Consider the following 24,682-nt stretch of genomic DNA (forward strand, 5'->3'; position numbering starts at 1 on the left):
TGGAGACTCCAGCACCTCTCTGGGTAGCCTGTTCCAGTGCTAACTGCCCTCCTCATGAGAGTTTTTTCTAATATCCATCCTCAACTCCCCTTGCTGCAACCTGAGCCCATTGCTCCTTGTCTGTCATCTGCCCCCACTGAGACCAGCCCAGCTCCATTTTCTTTGCAACCAACCCCCTGCAGGGAGCTAAGAGCTGCTGTCAAATCCCTCCCGGTCATCTCTTCTCCAGATTCAGTCAGCCCAGTTCCCCCAGGCGCCCCTCACCAGTCCTACCCCCCGCCCCACAACCATCGTCGTCGCCCTGCACCGGTCCCTCTCCAACGTGTCCACGTCCTTCCCGCAGCGGGGGGCCCAAGACGGGACACAGGACCCCAGATGTGGCCTCCCCGGTGCCGACCGGAGGGGAACAATCACTGCCCTCACACCACGGGGGTGGCTGCCCTTTGCTGCAGCAGCAGGAGCGCTGCCGGCGGATCGAGGGCAGTGATTCACCCCCTCCGCCCGGCACCGGGGAGGCCACATCTGGGGTCCTGCGTCCCGTTTTGGGCCCCTGCTACGGAAAGGATGCGGACGCATTGGAGAGGGACCAGTGGAGGGCGACGAGAACGGCGGTGGGCTGAGGGACAGGGCTGGCGAGGGGCAGCGGGGGGCGCTGGGCTGGCTGAGTCTGCAGAAGACGAGACGAGGGGGGTTGACAGCGGCCTTCAGCTCCCCGCAGGGGGTGGCCAAGAGGAGGAGCGAGGCCGGTCCCGTGGGGCAGGGACAGACAAGGAGCAATGGGCTCCGGCTGCAACGAGGTAGGTCGAGGGACGGGGAGCACGTGCCGACCCCTCCGCTCCCGCTCCCGCCACGGGGGTGCCCCCAGAGAGGCCTGCTGGGAGCGGGGCGGATCAGGCGCGCCGCGGGCAGCCCCAAGCTGGGTTCTCTGTCGCCTGCGTCGCGCGCGCCGGGTCCTTCTGCCGCCCGGCGGCGCATGCGCACTGGCAGCTATGCTGCAGTGGGCGCTGGAGTGGAGCGGGAAGTTGCTCCGGCGGGGCCTGGCGCCGCCCGCCCGCGTCCCCAGTCGGGTGGGTCGTGATCCTTCCTGGGGTGGTGCCCCTCTCTGGGAGGTGGCGGGGATCAAGGGTCCTGCTCCGCCGGGGGGCGGTGCCCCCTGGGGTCTCCCTTGGCGGGGTGGAGGTGGCAGGCCCTCAGTCCGTCCGCCCGCCCCCCGCTGACCTCTGTGCCTCACCCCTAGGGCACGGTGGTGGTGGAGCGGTGGTGGCGTATCCCACTGAGCAAGGTGGGACAGGAGCCGCGCCTGCACCCCCGGCGCCACCGCATCTACCGCCTGGTGGAGGACACCAAGCACCAGCCCGACGGCGAGCTGCAGGTCATCCTCACTCAGGCCATGAAGGGTAGGTGCCTGTGGGGATGGGCAGGGGCGGCTTCTCCGCGCCCCAGAACCGGGGCTCGGGGTTGGCGGGTTCTGCCCTGTTTGACCCCAGTTGCTTGTAAGCCTGGTGGCATCTAACAGGCAGAAGGGGCTTGGTCTCTTCTGGGCCTTGTCCCCTGCTCTGCCCCAGTCCCTCGAGCAGCGAGCGGAGGGAGAAGCCGTTGTTGGGCTGCTCTCCCCACACATGCAACCTTCTTCAGGATTGAACCCGTGGGAACGTTAGTTAGATGGTGGCAGGTAAAGCTTTCTCTAGCGACTGCAGCCGCTGTCAGGGCTGAAGTCCATGGTTGCTGTCTTGCTTGGAGCCTCTTGGTTTTGTTTCAAGGGACCACTGGTGGCCCTGGCGGAGCTGCTGGCTTCGGGAGTCCCCCTTTGCTGTAACACATGTGATCCCCACAGAGGATCACATTTTGCCTGTTCTAGGTACAAAAAGCGGGGTTGTGAAGCAGGTGACTTTCTGTGCTTATCGAGGTCATGGCTTGTGCTGTTGTGAACGTGCTAATTGGGCTCTGATCTCTTTCCCTCTCCTGTGTGGGACCTGCTTTGGGGCTGTGTCAGGAGTGAGGGGTGCTCTTTCGAGTCTCTGGTGATCTGGGTTGGCCACTGGTGTCACTCTTCCCCCTGGATGTCTTGCAGGTTTGGGAAACCAAGGGGATATTGTCTCCGTAAGGAAATCCTTGGCCCGGAACAAACTGCTCCCTCAGGGCCTCGCTGTTTATGCATCGCCGGAGAACAAGAAGCTGTTTGAGGTGGAAACAAAAGTGAGTTGGAGCTCAGCCAGCTCGGTTCTGGGGAGCAAGGTGCCTTTCCAAGGTACACTGCTTGTCCTAGCACGCCTGGCAGGAGGGTTCCCCAGCTACTGAGACCCCCCTCATATTAGCCACTGTCTGGAAGGTTCCTACAGTTCTTGTGTGATCTCAGGGAGCAGAAAATCAGGACCTCAGAAAATTTTAGTGTCTTCAGGCTCTTGGGGAGTGTAGCCTCAGGCTGGAACTGCTGCTTTGGGGTGTTCACAGTCATGTAACAAAGAGGTTGTAAAGGGACTGGGTTAATTTGATCTTTTTTAACAGCAGGTATTTTCCCTCTTGTGTCTGTTCTCTTGGGGTCTGAACTACCAGTTGTTTGATACTTCAGAACCCTGCCGGACAGTTTATAGTGTTCCAAACATAGATGGAAACACCCAGGATGGAGCATTAGACTAAAATCAGCAGTTTATTATATGGGAGACTTCGTTACATTGTCTTTCAATCTAAATAGTTTCTCTGGCCACCTGCAAAGGCTATTATGAACTCAGGAAATGTCAGTCTTCCTGCTAAAGCTTGGCAGAAAAAAGTGGGGACTTTACGCCAGTCACTGCATTGGCTGTTGAATGAAATGAGAATCCCATGAGATCAGATCTGCCCTAGCCTAGCAAAAAGACCCTTTCCCAGCCCCCTGGATGGAGATGAGTCACTCATGGGCACTTGTCCACTCAAGGGGCCCGAGACTACAAGTTGTACAGAGACAAAGCAGATGCGTTGTTCAGCTCTGAGATTTTTCACCATCTTTCTCTGCCTGTCTTACTGCGTGTAGCTGCGCCAGGAGGGGAAGTTGGAGAGGCTGCAAACCCAGAGTGGGAGAAAGGTAAGTAGCTTGGCTGTGGGAAGGGGAACAGGGACACTGGGGAGGTAGATGTGATTCCAGTAGCCTGTGAGGACACTGGAGACCATCAGCCAGGGAAATTGCAGCTCTCAGCCTGGCATTGGAAGCTCTGCCTGATTAGGAAGCCTCTTTAGTTTTGTTCCTCGAGATAGAGACTAGAAGCCCATGAGAGCAAAGTCCCTGCATTATGGTTTCTCTGTTCTTTACACCAAGCTGTGGGGCCCAGCAGCCAGTGACCTTGTCCTGAGTGAGGATGAGAGGGTCCTGGGTTCTGTGTCCTGCTGCTGGTGTTTCACCTTCCTCAAGAGACCCCGAGCAAGGCCCAGGATGGGGCTGGCTCCCTTGACTTCTGTCTTCATCTCAGTAGCAGCCATCTCTGAACCTGATCTGGTTCCCCTGGAGCAGCTAAAGCCAGGTGGGCTTCACTGGGAGGTCTTACTAGTTGCTTTGGCTTCTGTAATAGCAAGAGGTGCCAGCAGCTCAGGAGTGGGTATGACTGGCTGCATTTCTCGTGCTATCTCGCCAATGTGCCTACCCTAGTCAGCAGGGCTTCTCTGGCTTGGAGTGGGTAGCTGGGGCTCTGCTGTTTGCCCTTCACTTATTATGGTAGAAGTTCGTCATGTGGATGCCCTTGCTGCCTCCCCACCCCTGCATTGTGCCTGACTTGTGTTCCTTGCCTCTCCACAGACCCTGAGATTTTTGGAGAAGTGCCACCTGGAAGTGGGCATGAAGAACAATGTGAAATGGGTGCTCACCCCTGAGATTGTCGCCCGTCATTTCTTCAAGAACGTGGGTGCCCAGCTGGGCTTTGAGGCGGGGGGTGGAGTAGGAAGGGGACTGGTTCTTCTGTGGGACACACTGAGTTTCCCTCCAGCAGCCTGGCTGGCACTAGGGGAACAGAGGCTTTGGGGTTCATCACAAGGGCTTAGGAGAGATCCAGTGGGGGTGGGGTAAGGGATGAAGTCTTGTCCTCTCTGGCCATTCATTGCTGGGGGCTTGACTGTCTCCCATTGTCTCACTACCAGCCAGCAGGGGCTTTTCGATGCGTGTTCTCTCCCTGCAGGCTGGTGTGATATCTCCGTAACTAGGGGCATGGGCTCCATAACTAGGGGGAGATAGAATGGCTTCTCTTCCCAGCCTTCTCTCCTTCTCCTTTATCCTGCCCTGCTAGCAATCATATCACTTGAGACCCCCACTCCCAGGCAGGTCTGGTGTCCCCCTCACCCCCTTCCCCGCTCCCCTGACACTTCCTCTTGTAGGGGCCAGCCCTGGACCACCCCATGACACCTTCTTCAAGTTGTTGAATACCCACAGGCTGCTGTGGCAGGGGGGCACCCTGAGAGTTAACCAGCACTGGTTCTCCCACAGCTGAAGGTCTTTGTGCCGCCGCATGCAGTGAAGCTGCCAGATGAGCCCATCACAAGGTGGGGCGAGTACTGGTGTGAAGTGACGGTGAGTGCGGCTTCCTTTCTGTCCTCTCCTTTCCCTCCCCCTGCCATCCAGCAGCTGGTCCAGGGGGCTGGAGCTGGGGAGAGGGCAGGCCTGTTCTTGGCTCTGAAGGAGTCTGCTTCTTGCCTGCTCTGGGATGCAGCGACTCTGGAGCAGAGGTGCCTGACCTCCAGCTGGCAGCACTGTGTCATTAGGCCGACAGGGCTCCCCCTGAGTCCAGAAATTTGGCATTAGGAGGATTGGTGCCACCACTGCCTTGCTGCCAAGTCTCTGGACCCATGGAGAGCCCCAGGCCCTGCGTGCTGCATCTGGTGCCTCATCCTAGCTTGCATGGCTGGGCTGGTGGGGGTGGCCCAGGGCCCAGTCTGGGGGTGAAGGGGGCAGTGCCAGACTTCTAGGACCCACACTGGGCAGGAGGGGGTGGGAAAGGGTGGTGTTAGGACCCAATCCCAGCATGCAAGGGGCAGTACCAGGCTCCCAGGGCCCAATCCCAGTACACAGGGTGGGGATGGGTGGTGCCAGGACTTGGGGCCTGATCCAGCCTGCAAACAGACCTCACACTACTCATCTGAGCCAAGAGGCTAAGAGGTTGAGCACTGCTGCTCTGGAGCATCTGGCTGAGACTGAGCTATGCTAATGCCCAGGTGTAGTGCCCTCGGGCAACCATCCTGCTCCAGGCAGGGAGCTTTGGGTAAGCTAATTAGCACTGCCTGCAGGCAGCTAGCTTATCCTGAGTGAATTAGCCTGCCTTCAGTGTGCAGTGGTGGCCACCCTTCTTCTGATTGAGGCAGGAGGAAAGTGACATGGCCCGCAATCACCATGAAATGGCCAAAATTAGCAGGCGATGCTCCCACACAGCGGAGCATCCTGAAAGACTCCAGAGTGCTTCTGGATGCCCTCAGGAATGCAGCCATTTCTGGGTTGGTGCCCACCATGGGGCAGACATCGCCATATGCACCAGGGGCAGCAGGGAGGGAAACATTGGGCAAGCAGACAGGCCCAGCCCTGATCTCATGACAACTGCCAGCAAGTCCACCCCTGATTTTTAAATCTGTGCCCTCCACCGCCCCCGCCTGGAACACAGTCTCCCCTCTAAGGAGGATTGAAGAACTGAGCTACACCTATCCAGTCCCTCTCAGAGGGAGCAGGGTGGGGGACACGTGAAAGGATGACAGTGACCCGCTAGTCCTGTCTCCATTCAGCTTTGGTCCCTCCCCAGCCCCTCATGAGGAGCATGAAACTCCAATAGTGCCATCCCCTTACTGCTGGGCTAATTTGCATAGATGCCTGCTTCATTGGCCAGCCTGAATTCCTATTGGTAGGGGCCAGTGCTGCATCTCTGGCTCTAAACTACAGGCCCAGAAAATGCCTTGTTTCTAAAGGGGCTCTGGAGGTGCTGGGTTGGTGCTGTCCTGTCCTAGGGATGCCAGGTGTTAGCCAGAGGCCAGGGCAGTAGAACTAGACTGGCTTCCAATCTCTTGGGGATCTGACCCTTTCGTCATGCCCTCTAACTCATCTCTCTGTCTCTGGCATGTGCTGCAGGTGAATGAGCTGGATACCGTCCGCGTCCCCATGTCCGTCGTGCTGTTCATGAAACCAAAGACCAAGCGCTACAAGTACTGGCTGGCCAAGCAGGCTTTCCAGACAGAGACCAGCTCAGAGCCCGACTCCTAGGTCCCAGCACACTCCCTGTTGGCACTGGACAGTCGGGGACCCTCCACCCCATCCATGCTGCAACCCCGTGGAGCCTGGGCTCTCCTGCTGGACAGGGAGGCATCTGATGGCTGGGTCAGGGGAGGTAGGTTCCCTCCAGCTCCATGGACTGTCTGGGCAAATCATTGCCCTTGCAGCTCCTACCTGTGTCTAGCCCACACGTTTTCACAGAATACCAAGATGCTCCCAGTGACAAATAAAAGGCTCTGCCTCTTGTCAGCGACTTGGCCAAGCCTCTGAACACATTGAGATGGTGCCTGCCAGAAGGGATAGGCCTGCCTGTGAGCCAGAGGGAGGGGTGTGGGAAGGCATTTGGGAGGGAGAAATGGCCAGGCCTCCTTCATCCAGGCCTCTTGGGCTTTGGAGCTGGATCCTCTGTAGCCCAGGGGCTCTGGCAACTGCTGTGAGGCTGGCGTGGGGAGTGGAAGGTGTGTATGTGTGTGTATGCCCATGCACCAGCACACGTGTGAGACAAATACAGGCTATATCCTCCCCTGTTGTTGGCCCAAATGCTGCCCTTGGTCCATCTATAGTTAGGTCATAGGAACACAGCGATGGCCCCAAAGTGATCCAGATCAAGAGTGCAGAAGTCTCTGCCTAGGAGGTCAACATTCTCATCCTTCTTCCACAGATGGGGAAATTGAGGTACAAGGGGTCTGGGCTGAGCCTACCAGGGTCACACAGCTGGGCACAGGGCTCCAGCATGCCAGGTCAGTGTGCTCCACTGGCCCTGGGCAGAGAAGGAAGAGGCTGTTGCTGGAGGGGACACTAAGCCTGGGGTCGTGCCGTGTTCTGACCTCAGTGTTGGTTGCTGAGACCTCCAGCAGGTGGTGGCAGAAACCCATGCATCCCCAGAGCTTCCTTCCCTTCTGGAGCCCTGGGCAGACAGGCTGGCAGAGGCTGGCACAAAGACAGGTTCTTATTGTCCAAGTGAAGGGGAGCAAGACCAAGGCAGAAAGGGACATGACCAGTGTCCTGTAGCACATCAGTTGCAGAGATGGGGCCAGGCCTGATGACGCATTAGCAAAGACCATAGTGGGTGGAGGCAGGAGGGGGCTTGGTGAAGAACCAACTGATTGCCTTCTGTATCTCCACTGGCCCCTGGGCCAGCCTGGCTGATGCTCCAGCTTCATGGTCTCTGCTTTTCCATGACACGGAAGCGGGTTGGGCAGAAAGCCTGGTTTAATGATTACCTGAAGGAGCATCCAAAACGCACAGCAAGGAGGCAGCACTTGGAAGGCAGGCCTGGCATGCACCTGCCTGCCTCCAGATGACACTAGAGCTGAGTTAGGAGCTGTATTGCAACAACTTAAATGCATACCAGAAACCACAGAGAGGGAAGCCAGGAACCATGTGAGGAAGGAAATGCTCCCAGGTGTCTATCATACTCTGGGCCTCTCCATCACATTGACTTTTTCCATGAGTTGCTTCTGGATCTTCATCGGCAGCTCGGGGTCGGTGAAATGTGCTGAAAAGGCAGAGCAAGGCGGGAACCAGTGACTGATGGTGGCAAGAAAAGGTTTGTCTAAAGCGTGGATCTTTTCACTGGGTGTCCAGACACTGCAGTGAGAGGCACAAGAGATGGAGGGACAGACAGTGGGCAGCTGGGGCAGCACAGATAAGACCATATTTTCTCAAATACAATCTGCACCTTTTTTCCTTCCAGAAAACTGGCTAATAATTAGGGGTAAACATTATAAGTGAAAATATATATTAATTGCATTTTCTACTGTGTACCTTCTGCTTAGAGATGGTGAAAGTAAGTCTGCATGAGCTCCACAGCACGCACTTGTGGGTCCCCATTCTGCCTTTCAAACAGGGTGCGCATCTTATTTGTGTTGTACACACTTACAGTAGACGTATTCACTATCCAATGCCATACTTATCTGTGACAGATGGGTATATCTACACCTTGAACCCTGTGCCCAGTTCTGGTCCCAATACCTCCTAAAGGATTTAGTAGAGCTAGAGAAGGGCAGCAATGATGATTCATGGCATGGAGAGATTACAGAGGCCAGGCCATGTGTGTGTGTGGCAGGGCAGGGTTTCCAAAATACTAAATGGTGAAGAGAAAAAGTCAGTAAGGGTTTAGTATTGACTGTCTCACCACACAAGAACTAAGGGTCATAGATTCAAACCAGTAAGTTTGAAACTAGAGGAAGTTCTTTTTCACCCAGCATAGAATTAAAGTGTGGGACTCATTGCTACTGGATGTGGAAGAAGCTGAGAGTTCAACCAGATTCATAAGCAAACTGGACACGTTTTTGGAAGAGGAAAGGGGCATCGGCAGCTATTGAGCACAGGAGTGAGGGGCATGGCCTCTGAATCAAAACTGCCCAGACCCTAAGTGCTGGAGGCTGCAGGGGAGAGCAGAACAGGGGGAAAGCCCTGCTCAGACCCAGGTCACTCTCCCTTCCAGCCTCTGTACTCTGCCATGGTGTGATGCAGGAAACGGCAAGATGGACCCATGATCCAAGCCTGGAAATGGCAGCTCTTATGGGACATTCATGGCCCTTAATTCAGCAATGCAAAGTTAAGGGAATGTCCTTCCATTTGAGTCTTCAGAAGCTGGGAAACCATAGTGCTAGAGTATGCTTCAGTGCTGCCCTGTCACCTTAACTGTGCCCCCAGAGGTGGCAGAAGCCTGTGCACTGTGCTGTCAGTGTGCCACAGCCCAGCTGAATGGGCAGACACAAGGAAGGGGGAAGGAAGGTGCCATTTTGGCCCCAAGAGCCATGCTGGTTGCAAAGGATACCTCAGGGGTAGGGACTGGAATTAGCTCTATAGAGTCTGTGGCATAGGCAGAGAGCCACGGCCTAGGATTTCCCATTGGGCCTTCCCATTAACCCTTTCAGCACTCTCGTGGGGACCAGAGCAGATGCCTTCAGAGGGTGGCATTAGGGAGATGCCACCAGCTCCTCTCCCTGCCTGCCAGGATGCCATGATCCAACCTCAGGAGCTGGGCCCTTGGAACACTTGTGCTTTCTGTTGCCGCTGCCATCTCAAATTTGCACATCTGGGCAGGGCTTGGAAGAGCTGCGGCCTCTTCTACCCCCGTCCAATTTGGACCTGGTTCCCTTTGGGTGTGCACCCATGTTCCCCAGGCCAAATCAGCTCACAGCAACCTCTGCATCTGCCCCACCCTACCAAGGTGCTGCCCTGCCATCTCCTCTGGCTCTTCCTGCCTGACTGGTCAACGCAAGCATCTCACCTGCTGCAAACTCCCGGATGTTCTCTGGTCTTCTCTGCAGCACTTCTCTGGGGAGATGGAACAAAGGTGGGACATGGGTTTACAACCAAGTCTGACCAATGGCTCCTGTCTGGCTTCTGGTGTCAGCTCCGTGTAGAGTTGTGGGGCCCAAGCTGGTAAATACCCCTTCTTTACTGGGAACCGATAAGCCAGTCAGTGAGCAAGGACACCGTTAATTTGGCCCCTTGAGGGCTGGAAACCTAGCTGCAAGGTGGTCAGCAGATAAGAGTCTGCCTGGCTGGGAGGCTGGGGCCCGGCTGGAAGGGAGGCTAGCTAAAAAGGCTGGAGCTGCAAAAAGGGTTGAGCTCTAGGAGGGAGGGGGGAGCACTGGGGAGAGGCACGGAGCTGAAAAGGCCCCTTTCCTCGTGTCTGGAAAGGACAGTGGGGTGGGGTGCAGTGCACCCTGTGCTGGGAGTTAGAAACATCTGCTAAGCCCAGGACAATCAAAGGCAACCACAAGGGCCCTGGTCATCCTTGGACAGTGTTGGGAGGGGGTTAAAAGCCTGTAAGCAGGGGGACAGGGTTTCTCTGGTTGGCCTGGGTGGGGAAAACGGAGGCAGGTTCTGACACGGGGGAGGGCAATGGGTTTCTTGGTGGGGGCCACGTCGGCATCTTCAGGCTGCCCTGTGCGGCCACGGCCAGTACCTCAGGAATCCTGAGAGCAGCAGCTCCACTTCTTGGTGATCCCTCAAGTACTTCTCGTTGGCAATGCGTGTGTTGATCTGGGGAGGGAAGCCGCAGACTAGGCATTACCCGGGGGGTCAGGGACAGCAGCTGGGTACACTCCAAGCCTCTACTAGTGCTCGCTCCTTGTCATACCGGCTGGGAGTTATAAAGCTAATTATGGGTACGGGGAAACTGAGGCACCAAGAGGTTATCACTCTTTTGCAGCGATTCTCCATCTCATGGGACTCCCAGCCCCCTCAGTAAATCCCAGCTTTCCTTCCACTCATTTCTGGGCTACGGATAAATCCTGGAGCACTTCTGCCATCAAGAAGAAACCTTCAGCCCGGAAACTTTTGTCTGCCTACGTTTTGTTACAGACTGTAATAGAGCAATAGCTTCATGCCTCGGTTTCCCCAGGCCCATCATTGGTCCTATCACCTCGGTTCAACCCCAAGTAGGCAGGATCATCCCTCGCAGCCCGGCTTTTCTCTGGTTTCTGTAATTAATTCAGCCCCCCTCTGCATCGGGCTCTGCTGGCTCAGGCTCTCGCATGTTGGATAGGGGGGTTTCACTACTGTTATTGCAGACATGAGGCTCCCCTCGAGCTCCTGCCTGGGGGAGCCGAATGAGCAAGGATCGCCCGGGTGGGAGTATCCTCCCACCCTCCCCGGTGCTGGTGTTTGGAGGTCAGGCCGCAGGTGGCAGTGAGGTCAAGGCTGGGGGCCAACGCGCTTGTTCCCCTGAGCAAATTGGTGCCACGCACGGGGGTGTAAGCCCATGGGGGGCTCCGTGTGCTGCCCCACTCAGGGGCAAAGACGAGGCAGGAATTGCCCCCCTGGCCAGAGCCCCAAGTCCTTGCAAGGGGGTGATGGGCCAGCCGGGGGGGCTGTGTCCCAGGCAGGGTTTCCTCCCCCGCGTTGCAGGGATGCAGCTCAGAGCATCCAGGTCTGGACCGGGGGATGCTCAAGCCCCTTTCCCCTGGGTGGCATGGAGGGGAGACCCTTCCCCTCCCCGCTCCCCCGCGGCAGGAGCGTGTCCCCACCATGCACGCAACACGCACCTTGAGCTCCAGCAGCTGCGCCTGCTGCTCGGGGCTCAGCGCCCCCAGGTCTGGCCCCTCCAGGCCTGAGCCCACATCAGCCATTTTGTCAGCACGGGCAGGCTCAGGGTTGCCATGGGGATGGCTGCTGGCAGCTCCGGCGCCTTCTGCAGCCTGAGCCGGCCTCCTGCCTGCCCTGGCACGGGCGTGTGCGTGCGTGTGCCAGGCTCAGGCCCCCTCCCTGGGGCTGCCTGTCTCTGTCGTCCCCCAGCAGCTGGGGGATTTTTCTCTTCGGTTCAGCTTCAATATTCAAGCTGGGTGTTCGATGCTCAATTTTCATCTTTTTTCATGGTTATCTCTGGGTGCTGTAGTCCCCTCCCCCCACCTTTCCCCAAAATAAATAGATGCACCAGGCCAAGCTGAGGCTTTTGGCAGGGTCTCTGAAGGAAATAAGTTGGCTTTTTTAAAAAAGAAAGAAAAATTGGACAAACACCTGGCCGGGGTGGTCTGACCCCAGCGCTCATTCCTGCCCAGGGCAGGGGGTTGAACTCATTGATCTCATAGGTCTCTTCCGACCCAAACATCTGTGAAATCTCTTGTTTTTAGCTGAAACTAGTCAGGACGTGAGCTCACATTTGCAGTTTCTCAAGCCTGAATAAACGATTCCCCTCTAAATTAAAGCCCCCCCCGCTCTCAGTACATCGGTAATCATCGTTACGTGCAAGAACATCACATCAGAGCGCAAGAGCTGCCGTGGACTGGGTCAAACCCAGTCTCTCCTGGCTGGGTTACGCAGCGGCAGAGAGCAGATGTTAAAAGGGGAAGCGATCTGGGTCTGAGCAGGGTTTTCCCCTGTTCCTTTCCCTTGCAGCCTCCAGCATTTAAGGTGTAGGAAGCTGTGAGACGGCGGCCGTGCCCCTCACTCCCCTGCTCCATAGTGACCGATGCCCCTTTCCCCCAAGAACCTCACCAGCCCCTTTTGGGATCTGGCTGCACTCTCGGCTTCCCCCGCATCTGGTGGCAATGAGTCCCACACTTTAATTCCACGCCGGGTGAAAAAGAACAGCACGGTGTTCGTTTTAGACTTACCGCCTGCTAGTTTCATTGTGTGACCCCCGGTTCTTGTCTGGTGAGAGACTGTCAATACTAAATCCCTACTGAGTTTCTCTTTGCCGTTTACTATCTTGTAAACCCTTCTCTTCTCCCCTCTCAAGTGTCTCTGTGCTAAACTGGCCCAGCCTGGCCGCCGCAGTCTCTCCTCCTAGGGAAGCCCCTCCATAGCACTCATCATCCTTGCGGCCTTTCTCTGGACCCCCTCTAGCTCTTCTGTGTCCTTTTGGAGGTGCAGGGATCAGAGCTGGGCACAAGATTAAGGTGTGATGCCCCATGGGTTTGTAAAGGGGCATGATGCTGCTTTCTGTCTGGTTTGCTATTCCCTTCTTACTGATCCCTAACATGCGGTTTGCCTTTTCAATGGCTGCTGAGCCAATGTTTTTAGTGAACTGCCCACAGAGACTCCCAGATCTCTTTCCTGTGCAGTAACAGCTAATATAAAACTCATCGCAGTGTAGGTATAGCAGGCCCACTCACAACACCCATCCAGCTAGCACAGTCACAGCTACTGTTCCTATAGCCAGTGGCATTCAAGAGCTGTAGGATCCTGCCTGGGACAGTTTAGTCAGGGATAACCCTGCCTTGAGCTGGGCCTGGACTAGGTGGCCTTATGTGATCCTTTCAAGCCTAGCTTTCCTATGATCCTTAGACAATATGATTTTACAGGGAGAGGGGGCTGACTTGGCATTTGACCTCTTTAGTCTGCCAGGACTAGACAAAACTTTGTCCTAGGCTAGACCAAGCCTTGGCTGGGATGATGTAGTTGGAGCTGGTCCTGCTTTGAGCAGGGGATTGGACTAAATGTGACCTCCTGAGGTCCCTTCCCACCCTAATTTCCTACGATTCTATGACTGTGTGTCTATTATTATTATTATCATTATTATTATTATTGCAGTATATAGAGATTTCTAGCAGTGTTTAAAGGCAAATAGCTCCAGCTGTAGGAATGGATAGATTGCATCTGGTTTTGTCATGCCCCTGCTTCACCTGTGGCAGGTTAGAGTGGCGGTGTGTGGGTTGGCATGGCGGAGGGTGATAGGCATGGCAGTGGGTATGAGGGGTATGATGTAGTTTTCTAGTCCAGGCTTAGCTTGTGGGAGTGCACTACAGTTTCTTATCCCTCATTGAGGGTTACACTCTCTTTCAGGTCAGGAGAAAAGGTGGTGGTGTCACCTCATATGTCAGAAATGCACACACTCATTCCCTGGTTCAGGAGGAGGAAGATAGCAGAGCAGAGTGCACCTGAGTGAAGGTGAAGGATACAGCACCAGTATAATGGTGGGGATTTATTATAGGCCACCAAGCCAGGAATGGGTGAGGCACACTTCAGGGAGGTGACAAATCTATCCAAAAGCTATGGGGTGGTACTGATGGAAAACTTCAATCTTCTGGCTGGAAGAACCATACAGCCAGTTCCCACCTTGTGCAAAGAATGACTTTCTGCTCCAAAAGGTTGAAGATGCAACTAGAGCATCATTTCTCTTGGATAGCTGCAATTTCTGGGTTGTTTCTCTGTGATCGTTGGCTGCCCCTTCCAAAAGGCCGGGATATAAATCTAAATGATAATAATAGAAATCAAGTGTTGGGGATCAGGGGTCCTCTGCAGAGCTGGTGACCCCTGGAAGTCCGGATAGGAGTGTAACTAAGGGGACGCCATCCCCAGACCTTGACTTAGCAGGGTGGAAAATTAGCAGCTGTCATTGGTACAGCTGCCCAAGGCACCAAACTGCCCAAGTCTGTAATCATAGGATGGTAAGCAAGTAGGACTGGAAGGGGCCTCATGAGGTCACGTGTAGTCCAGCCCCATGCTCAAGGCAGGATCATCCCTGTTTGAACCATCCCAGCCAAGTATCTGTCCAACTTGCTCTTGGACATTTCTAAGGCTGGAGAGTCCACAACTTCTCAGGGCCACCTAGTCCAAGCCTTGGCCACCCTCATTGCCAGAACGTTCCTCCTCATCTGCAGCCTCAGTTTCCACTGCTGCAGCTCAAGGCCAGTGCTCCTAGTCTTACCCCCTGCAGCCACAGAGAAAAGCCCATCTCCATCTTGTCCTCAGGGATTTGAAGCCTGGTATCAATCCCCTTCAGTCTTCTCTTCTCCAGACTCAGGCACCCTAGTTCTTTCAGCCTGTCCTTGCCAGTCCTGCCTCCTGGGCCATCTTTATCACTCTGTGCTGGACTCTTTCTAAACTGATCACATCCTTCTTGAAGTGTGGGGCACAGGGTCCAGACACGGCAGAATACAGTAGAAGAACCCCTTCCCTTGATGTGCAAGTAACACTCCTGTTAATACAACTCTGGAGGCTGTTGGCTTTTCTTTGCAACAAGAGCATGCTCCTGTTGGCTCCTGTTCAGCTCACGGGCCAGCGGTGAGAGTTGAAGTATTTCATGTTGGATGGCTCTTCTATTCTTCATGATCCTGGTTTATGCCTGGAGGTGACACTTTCTCAGCAGCAGGGAAGGTGGAAAGCCCCTCGTTCATGAAAGCAGGGGTACTTCTGGTAGTATCAATTCCCAGAGCACTGAGGAAAACTCCTATCTTGAGATTCCTGATTAAATCTGCTTGACAAACTGGGAGGCCATTTGATCTCCATGCAGACAGCAGGTGGAGTGAAAACTAAGCGTGAATCAAAGACAGCTAAGCTGGGTTTATCGCTCCAGGAAGGATTTTACCTAATTTGGCTTTCCTCAATCTCATTATCTCTCCAGAAGGGAGTGTGGGATGTGGAGGGACACCTTTGCTTCTGTGGTATACTAAATCGAAGGTAACCAATACAGGCCCAGCTGCGAGTGAGCTTTTAATCTAGAGCTGAACTTGCTCCTGGAAATGCTTAGAGACCCATTCTGCTCCATCTCGAGCTTCCAGGGGATGCTTTCATGACAGAGACTCAGTGTGAGGTTTCCTGTTCTGTCTTTGTCAAGCCCCAATGCAAAGGATGTGCATGGGATAAGGGGTGTGTATCAGGAAGGGGGGGATCTAATGTTGCCAGTTCTTGCAACGTGATCCATGATATCATATTTCCTTGCACACATCATGTATGAGGGTTTTTCTGCCCCCAAACACCCAGCTGCTGGAAATGAGTGTGTGTATTATACATGATAAAATATGATAGCCATGGTTTGTGCCACTTCCTGGGAGAAAGCAAAAATAAAATTTGCACCTAACCTCCAGCAAGCAGTGGGCAGGCTCGGCTTCTGGGCTTCTGCTATCCAGTTACTTACTACAAGAAAAAATGTCTTTGTCTTTGTTCAGCCTTGCAAAAACATTCCATTCCAGGGTACATTGTACATGAAAAAATATGGTATTCAGTTTTAAGCCGCATATCCTGGAGTCATATGATTACTTTTTTTTTAATAAAGCCATCATCTTTCATTTAAATAGGACTTGGCAAGGAAAAGCTCAGAAAGTAGAAGAAAAAGAAGCCAAATATACAGTGAAGGTCTCGCAAGGTTTTTGAGCATTTGGGGTTGATGATGCTGAACTAGTCCTTGACGATTCGTAGAATCATAGAAATGAGGGTTGGAAGGGACCTCAGGAGGTCACATCTAGTCCAGCGCCCTGCCTGAAGCAGGATTAGCCCTGTCCAAACCATCCCAGACAAATCCAGCGTCTAAACTCTACATAAGTCAATGACCAACCCTGACACAGCACAGACATCACACCCGAACCTGCCCCAGGGAAAGCAGGGGGCCCGCAGCAGCCAACGTCCTGCTTCTATAAAAGGTTGGTAATATAAACTCAAGAGATCCCAGGCAGAGGCCATGCCCCTGCTACAGAGGAAACCCCCCTCAGTCTGTACCAGTCTGACCAGAGGGAAAATTTCTTCCTGACTCCAATGCAGCATCAGTGTGACCCTGAGTGGAGGGTCCAGACCCTTTAGACAGGACCCTCCAGGACTGAGTCCCAGCAGGAGTCTTGGCAGTTGACCAGCAGTCCTGGAAATGTCCCAGTGGATGCTTAGCCCTGTGGGGTGGGACACGTCCTCTTCCCCCTGACCACAGCTCCTGTACTGACAGAGGGTTGGAAGGTTTAAAGCCAACCTGCATAAAGCCCTTTAAAAACAGGTGGTCACCAGAAACCCAGCTGGGCAGCAAATCCTGCAGCAGCCTCCTGCTGCCTTCATCGGGCGGATGGAGATTTTGCTCCAATACAGCCTTTAGTACCCATAACATGCCAGAAACCCATGGCCCCTCCTCCCTGGGTGCCTAAAAAAACCACTGGAGCTCTCACATTGCCGCCGCTAACGAAGATGCCACAATTAGAACGCAGCGCTGACAGCTTTGACTAGTCGAGAAGCCCAGAGACCTGACACGGAGACCCGCCAATATGTGCCAAACGAAGGTGCCGGTTTTTACTTAGCACTTCTAAGAATAATAACAATCCTCTGGAAGTTCAGGCCGGCACTGGAGAATCTCAGAGTGCTTTTGCAAATATTAATTAAACCTGCCGACACCTAGGAGTGCTAATGTCTTCCATCTGCAGGTGGGGAGGTGGCAGCATGGAGATTTGAGCTCCCTTGTTAGCTCTGATTTGTCTTCTGTGTCTTGTACCATCCTGTGGGACAAGGGCCAATGTCTCATGATCAGTGCATATAGCACCAGAGGGCCATGAACCCAACTCCAACACACATTGAACGTGGCCAGAGGCAGGTTCAGGTCCAGCAGGACAAAGCTTTGGATGCAAAATGAAACCTTCCTGGTTTATTTTTATGATGCGAACCTAAATCTGTAAAGGGTTTTCCAGGCCCAGCTAAGCTACCTTATCTTCTCACATACAGTGCACCCCCTTTTCCTTTCCCCAGCTGCTGGAGTATGAATTCTACGTGAGGCTGTGTAAGAGTAATGTTGTAGCTGTGATGGTCCAGTAATGATGTGAGAGGTCAGGATTTCTGAGAGCGATCTCTTTTATTGGCCCACCTGTGTCATTGGGATAGAGTTGGACAAGCTTTCCAATACAGGAGTGAAGGTCTTGCGTTGGAAATCATGACTAACTCTATCCCAGTGATGTAGCTGGTCTAATAGAGACCAGGATTTTTAAGGGCGATCTCTTTTATTGGACCATCTGCATCACTGGGATAGTTTCCAGTGCAAGACCCCAGGATACATGTTGGTGTCTCACAAGTTAATAGATTGTTTCCTCCCCCCAGGAGCTTCTGTGAGGTAACAGCAAGGGGTAAGGGCCCCATTCCTGGAAGATGACGACTAACGAGACAAGGCTTTGAAAGGGAACAAGGCAGCGAAGGAGAGATGCTGGTAGCTCTGGTGAGGCCTCGGCATGGCCCAGGTTGGGGCACTCCTGCTCTGGGGAGGTGAGCTCAGACTGGGGTGAGAGCTGGCCATGGGGGTGGAGCCTGGAAAGGCTGGCCAGAAGGTGCCCTGGAGCAAGTCAGCCTCACTGTGCCTCAGTTTCCACCACCAAGCAATTTCGCTGTACCTCAGGGGTTGAATGCTCTCAAGTCCAGGAGGCCTAAAGGGACAGGGGGATGAGGTGAAGCCACCCCCAGGCACAACTGGGCACCCAAATGCCTGGTGGTGAGTGTGGCCTCAGCTTATGGGCCGTGCTTGGAGCTGGTTGTGATGGAGCCATGTCCCCACGTGGGGCCAGAGCTGGCAACTGCCTGCAGTGTGTGTGTGTGTGGGGAAGGGGGGGTGTTGCAGTGCGGCTTGGAGATGACGATGCCCATGAGATGATGCCACGGTCTCAGCACGAGCTGGGGAGCACCAGGCACAGGAGGGGCCTTCAGAAAGCCTCCGATCTAGCTAGGAATGGAAGCCAGGAGTTTGGGTCTGACTTGAACCATCCCCGCACTTGAACCCCGGTGTCCAAGGCACGGTCCCCTGCTCTGCCCCCGCAGCTGCGCTCCCCTCTCAGACAGGGCAGAGAACCCAGGAGTCCCTTTCCCCTCTTGGCCATGAAACCTCCTTCCCATCTGGAGCTGGGGAGGAAACCCAAGCATCCTGCTGCTAGCTCCCACCTGGGAACACAGCCCCTCATTAGCAGGAGGCCTAATGAGGGCTGGCATTGGCGTGACCTGAGCTGAGCAGGGCAGCTGGGGTGGGTTGGGGAAGAGGGTGAGTGGAGAGGGGCTGTGGGGCCTGGGGTGGGGGGATTTTCTGAAAGGAGCCAGGGAGTCGGTGTCCCCGGGGCTCTTTCCTGGAGCTCCAGTTGGCACAGGGAAGCCGGGAGCCCAGACTCCTGGGTTCTCTCCTGGCACTGGTGTTGCTGTGCCAAGCGGTGGTCTGCACAGGACTTGAAAGTTTTATTTGTGGTTGTGAGCCGGGAGGTGTGACCTTCATGGCAGACTCCTCTGTCTCTAAGGGGTGCCCTGATTCCTGGGTTCCTTCCCCATCTCTGCCACAGGCATGCTGCATGACCTTGGCCCTGTCGCATCACTTGTGCCTCCTCCAGGGTGGGGCTAGGACCCTTTGAGAGCTGGGACATCAGTTACTGCCTGCAGTTAGACTCCCCCAGATGCGAGGTCTCCCAGGAGGAGGCTGGGATCTCGAGTCCCTCCAGCAGTGTGTGTTGCTGGTAGCTGTACAACACTGAGCGCAGGGCACATTTCCACCACAGACCAGCCCCCTTCACTGCTGTGTTTCCCTTGCATGCAGCTCGGGGCAGGTCCCGGTGCTCTAGCCTGTGCTTCTAAGAACAGAAGAAGAGTCATCTGGATGAAACTGCTGCTCCCAGCACATTACCCAGGACTCCTGCTGAAATGCGGCTACCTCTGGGGTGGAAGGCAGTGGTGGGCTCTTCAGAGCGTGCTCACTGGGTCCTGAATGCAGCCACCTCTGGGGTAGGATGTGGAAGGAGGTGGGCAGCAGTGCAGCACAACAGAGGGAGGGAGGGTCAGATGTGTAGCCACCCCCATTAACCAACCAATGCTGGATCTGGGGCACCAGGATGTTCAGGGTTAACACCGCAGGGCTCTGGGGAGCTCCCACCTGCCCAGTGGGGCTCTGACACTTGGTTCCAAGCTTGCCCTGGCTTAGAAATTGGAGAATCCTCCACTGACCTGCCGGGACATGGCATGGTGGTATCAGAAAAGCCTGGGCCAGGGTGGGGGCTGCTACCACCTCCCCTTCCCCCAGCCTGTGCTCCAGGCCCAGAACTACTTGCTCATGTGTCCTAGCCCCTGTAGTGCCTTGCTCTGAGGGCAGCTCCTCTCCTTGCTACTGCAGCTGGGGGTCTTGGCAGCCACGGGGACGAGGTTGTTGGGGGCTGGGAGCAGGCTGAGGCTGCCCCAGGCAGAGGCAGGCAGATGGTGACCTGGAGAGTGAGTCCTTGAGGAGGCCGATGAATGCGGGTGCCTGCCTTTGAAAACCTCCCAATTAGGGCTGAAGTTGGAGAGGTTTTGGGGGGGAGGCAGAGGCCTCTTTGTTCCAACCCATTTTCCCCCCAGTAGCTAACGAGGGGGCAGGCTAACAAGCTGATGCCCCCCACGCACACGGCAGGGGTCTCGGGGGTGACCAATCCCACCCCAAGTGCCAGCCTGGCTCTGAGAGACTCTCCCCTGCCCTGAGAGGGTGAGGGCCGGGGGGTCGGACTCCTGGGTTTTCTCCCCTGCGTTGAGAGTGGGGGCTGGGTGACTGGACCCTTCAGCGCTGAGGGTGTCTGGGGCTCGTCCCTGGACCCCTGGGAGAGCTCGGGTGCCTCTGCTCTCTGGCTGGCAGTGGGCACCCCCGGCAGGCAACCCTGCGCCCCTGGCTGGGGCCAGGCTCCTGGGTTCTGTCTCTCAGCTCCAGCAGCTGCTTCCTCTCGCAGGCCACAGGGCACTTCCTGACCCAGTTCTGCAGCGCAGCACGTGGCACAGGCTGCCGTACTGGCCGTCCTCTGCCCGGTGAGGCCTGTGGGCACAGCCGGGGCTGCAGATGCTGGCAGGAATGTACCTACCAGCTAAAGCAGGGGGTGGCCAGGGGGGAGCGCACAGCACCAGGACTCCTGGGTCCTATCTCTGTCTTGGAGTGGGATAGGGTCTAGTGGCAGGGGCGGGGGACACCCAGGAGCCAGGACTCCTGGGTTGTCGTCCTGCCTTGGCCAGGTTGTGACTGGGGCCCCATCCTGCCAGGCTTTGCACACACCGAGCTAAGGTCAGGGCCGCGCACCAAGTGCTGTACAAAATGGGCTGAGATTCGGGGTTGGGGATCCCCTGTTCCCCCAGCTTTCAGGGTCACGCTCTCATGTGCACTCGGTGCTGAGCACCACGGGTGAGGAGGCAGCAATGGCACATCAGAGTGACAGAGGGAAAAACTTGAGAGGGTCCAGAATAGAGCCACCCGGGACTTGCAAGGCAAGCCATACAAGGAAAGGCTCCTTTCAGCCTAAAGAAGAAGGTTGAGAGGGGACTTGCTAGCGGCTTAGTGTGTATCAGAGGAGTGCATCAGGAGCTCAGTGAACAACGCTTCACTAGGGCAGCCCCGGGGAAGACCAGGACCAATGGATACAAACTCCTGGAAGGCCGCTTCAGGCTTGATACCAGGAAAAACTCATTCACAGTCAGGGTGTCCAGACTGTGGAACAAACTCCCTCCAGAGGTGGTGCAGTCACCTACCCTGGAGGTTTTCAAGAGGAGACTGGACAGTCACCTCACTGGGGTCACCTCCCCACAGTTGTCTTCCTGCCTAGAGCTGGGGGGGGGCTGGACCCGATGATCTGGAAGGTCCCTTCCAGCCCCCGACAGTCTATGAACCTAGGAGCTGTGCCCAGCGGTCACTGCACTGGGCCGGCACTCAGGAGACTTTAGCTTGACTCCTGCTAACAGGACAGGGACACAGGGGTGGACGGATGCTCAACAGTCTGATACAGGGGTGGATTGGGGGAGCGGGGAGGCGTGCAACAGTGCAGACACACCCCCTTTGATCTCTGCTCCACACAAAGCTTAACCAACTGCCTAGCAGCAGCTTGTTACTACCACCCTGATCCCTTCTGGCCTTAACAACCATGGCTCCTTTTTAGTGCTCTTGATCTTCCACTAATCAAGTCAGCCTTTCCTTTGCTATTCTCCTATCTCTTTGCCACTCCTGCTAGTTCCTATTTCACAGTCCTGCACACTGTTTTGAACCCTAACTAATAACTAATTTGGCGTGGAGACCTTCCCTCGGGTGAACATGAACTTGGAGGTGGAAATAACCTTCAGCAAAGCACAGGATGCGCTGCCCAGATGCTCAAGAAGGCAGGATTTTGTGCTATGAATCTGAACGAAAGAGATGTCCATTTAATTCTGTGATGGGTGGCTAAGAAAATGAAGCATTTTGATTATTTGTTTGTGGGGGTTTTTTATATGTAATGTATAACTCAGCCAGTGGATGCACATTGCATCAACAGATTTGTTTTTGCTTCAATCTGAAGTTGAATCCTACAGCCCTAGGCCTGTAGTGTATTAGTAAAGCTCCTAGTTTCTCTAACCAGAGAGGACTATGTGTTGTGTACTGGCCATCTGCACCCCCTTTTCACAGCCCTAGGTCCACCCATGGCCTGAGATCATGCCATTTGGATCCCCCCCAAAGCCCTTCCTCACGCCAGCTGCAGACTCCAAGCTGCAGGATGGGTCTGCCTGGGTTTCCAACCTTCACGCTGCATTTCTTTTAGTCACTGGGGAAGCCCTGAGCCCCTTCTCCCCCCACCCACAGAGCCCACATCATTCACCAGCCAGCTCCCAAGGGGCCAGCACATTTTGTCCATGGCTATGCTCCAGGGTGAAGTCATGTGTGTGTTTACAGAGATCACCGGTTCTGGCCCAACTTGCCTTGGATACGAGATCTGATTCTTGGGACAGTCATAGTGCCAACCCCAGCTCTCTGGACCGTGCTGGAGCATCTGGCCTGGGGGCCCATGGAGTGTCCCTAGGTAAGATGGGGCCATTGCATGTGGCATGTGCATGTGCATGTGTGTGTCCATACTGCTTTTTGTGCATGGTGTGCGTGCATGTGTGCATCCATGCCCCCATCTGTATGTGCTTTCATGCCCCTGTCTGTGAGTGTGCATGGATATGTGTGTGTGTGTGTGTGTGTGTGTGAGCATGCTATGTGTGCGTGTGTCCATGCCTCCATCTGTGTGTGTGGATGCATGTGTGTGCGAGTCTATGCCCCTGACTGTGCATTTCATACACGTGTAAGTGTGTGTTTCCATACCCCTGTCTGTATGTGTGTGCATGTCATGTGTGCATGCAAATGTGTCTGCTGCATGTGCATGCATGCATGTGCCTGTCTGCGCGCGGCCATGCCTTTGTGTGTGTATGTGCATATGTGTTTGTGCATCTGTGCCCCCATCTGTGTATGTGTGTGCATCCATGTGTGGGTATGTTCATGCCCCGTCTGTGTGCCTGTTGTTGTTGCTGTGTGTGTGCCCCATGTGTATGTACATTTGGGGGGGGTGTCCATGCCCGTCTTCATGTGTGCACGCGTGTGAATGTCCCGTCTGTGTGTTGTGTGTGTGTCCGTGCCCCACCTGTGTGCAGATGTTGCGTGTGTGTGCGCGCGCGCCCCTGCCTGGGTGTGCATGTCGTGCACGCGTGTGGGGGTGCACACACGCGTGCCCCGGCCCGGCCCGGCCCGGCCCGGCTGGCGGCGGCGGCGGCCGTTCAGCACCGCGGACAGCGCCGGGCCGGGCCGGGCCGATGGGGCCTTAGGGCCCCTCGCGCATTTCCCAGCCCGGCTCCCGCCGCCGGCGCCGCCCGGGCGACCCCGCCGCTGAGACGGGACCCAGCAAACAGGGCCCTGCAACCGGGTGGCACCGTGCCCAGGCTGGGGGCCAGCGCCCCCTCCTCGCAGAGGCAGCTCGTCCCGGCCCCGACCTCCCGCTCCCGCCTCCCGCCTGGACCGGCCCTGAAGGACGAGCCCTGGCTCCTGCAGGACCATCCAGGGCTGCCCCCGGGACGCCCGCCCAGCACCCAGCCGCCCACCCCAGAAGTGGCTGCATTCGTTAGTCTGCTGCGTGGAGGCTGCTGAGATGCAGACGTAGGGAACAGGCCTGAGAGGCGGCACAGGACGTGACACCGCGTTACATCCATGTGTGTCCTTTCGTAGGTGTACGTGGTGTTGTGTTATCATAGGGTGTGTTACAGCGTGTCTTTTCATACCTGCACTGCTATATTATATTATATTATATTATATTATATTATATTATATTATTGTGTGAAGTGTAGGTATGAAAATACCAATATTCTATTCCAATGGTTTTCAACCTTTTTTCTTCATTTGCAGACCCTTAAAAAAGTTCCAAAATGGAGATGCAGCCCCCTTTGAATGGTAAGTGTAGGTATTCACATACTTTCCATTAATCACAGTCATCTTTCACAAACCCCTTAGACATAGTCTGCCAACCCCAGGGGTTCATGTGCCACAGGTTGAAAACCACTGGTCTATTCTATTCTATTCTATTCTATTCTATTCTATTCTAGTGTAGGTGTGAAAATAAACACACATGAAACATGCACATACATAATAATGAAGTCTAGTTACGTCATTTGTTAACATGCAATATCTGATCTGGTGGCTTACAGTGCACTGGTTCTACCTATTGATCTTCAATACAATAATATTATATTTTATTTTATTGAATTATATTTTATTATTTTATGTTACATTGAAGTGTGCATTTTCATACCTGCATTACATATATTATGTTACGTTATGTTAATGTGTGCAGTGTAGATATGACAATACACACAATATGTGCACACCTACACCGCACACACAAATAGAATAGAATAGACACACACAAAACACACACACATACATGATAATGAAGTCTAACTACATTATTTGTTATTTTGCAGTGTCTGATCTGGTCACTTATAGTGCACTGTTTCTACCCATTGACCTTCAATACAATAATATACTGTATCATGCTTTATTATTTTATATGACATTACAGTGTGTATTTTCATATCTGCACCACATAGATTGTATTATATGAATGTGTGCAGTGTAGGTATGAAAATACATGCAATAATACCCTATCCAATGCTATCCTAGCCTATCGATGTGTGCCATGTAGGTATGAAAACATGCACACCAAACACATGCACACACCATGATAAAGGCTAGTTGCATTATTTGTTATCGTACAAGGTCTGATCTGGTGGTTTATAGTGCACTATTTCTATCTACCGCCCGTCTACCCTGGCTGCTCAGGAACCCAGGGTCCCAAAGCATCAGCTGAAGAGTGGTGGCCCCTTGGCAGGGCTGATCACAAGCTGGGGTCCCTGCAACCCAGTCTGGTGCCCTGCGAGCCTTGTACTTGTTCCTGGCCTACCCTTTGGCACTCAGCCTCCCTGGCTGCCTTCGTGGAAGGTAGAGCTGGGAGTTTGCACCCGGTCCCTAACTCTGACATCATCATTTGTTAGGAAAAGAGGGCGGGTTGCAGAGGGGGTTTT

At 54.6% G+C, this 24,682-nt stretch overlaps 2 protein-coding genes across 4 annotated transcripts; one reads left to right on the top strand and one right to left on the bottom strand.

The window, feature by feature from the left end:
* Window positions 1-654: 654 nt before the first annotated feature.
* Window positions 655-6,461, top strand: MRPL9 (mitochondrial ribosomal protein L9). Of its 2 annotated transcripts, none has more exons than XM_090054315.1 (7): window positions 655-797; window positions 1,238-1,397; window positions 2,072-2,196; window positions 3,008-3,058; window positions 3,764-3,865; window positions 4,445-4,528; window positions 6,068-6,461. In XM_090054315.1, exons 1-7 carry the CDS (start codon window positions 777-779, stop codon window positions 6,197-6,199), a joined length of 675 nt encoding a protein of 224 aa, XP_089910441.1. In that variant the 5' UTR covers window positions 655-776; the 3' UTR covers window positions 6,200-6,461. The 2 variants fall into 2 exon arrangements, with proteins under 2 accessions (XP_089910441.1, XP_089910440.1); XM_090054314.1 differs by lacking the exon at window positions 655-797 and adding an exon at window positions 940-1,067.
* Window positions 6,462-6,590: 129 nt separating this feature from the next.
* On the bottom strand, window positions 6,591-11,470 carry RIIAD1 (regulatory subunit of type II PKA R-subunit domain containing 1). Of its 2 annotated transcripts, none has more exons than XM_090054317.1 (4): window positions 11,215-11,470; window positions 10,134-10,210; window positions 9,450-9,496; window positions 6,591-7,798 (listed from the first exon to the last, which is right to left on the bottom strand). In XM_090054317.1, exons 1-4 carry the CDS (start codon window positions 11,296-11,298, stop codon window positions 7,764-7,766), a joined length of 243 nt encoding a protein of 80 aa, XP_089910443.1. In that variant the 5' UTR covers window positions 11,299-11,470; the 3' UTR covers window positions 6,591-7,763. The 2 variants fall into 2 exon arrangements, with proteins under 2 accessions (XP_089910443.1, XP_089910442.1); XM_090054316.1 differs by having other exon boundaries at window positions 6,591-7,706; window positions 11,215-11,445.
* Window positions 11,471-24,682: the final 13,212 nt, after the last annotated feature.

Source organism: Crocodylus siamensis, chromosome 6 (assembly GCF_052110815.1).
Source record: "Crocodylus siamensis isolate JL-2025a chromosome 6, ASM5211081v1, whole genome shotgun sequence".
Classification (NCBI taxonomy): domain Eukaryota; kingdom Metazoa; phylum Chordata; order Crocodylia; family Crocodylidae; genus Crocodylus; species Crocodylus siamensis.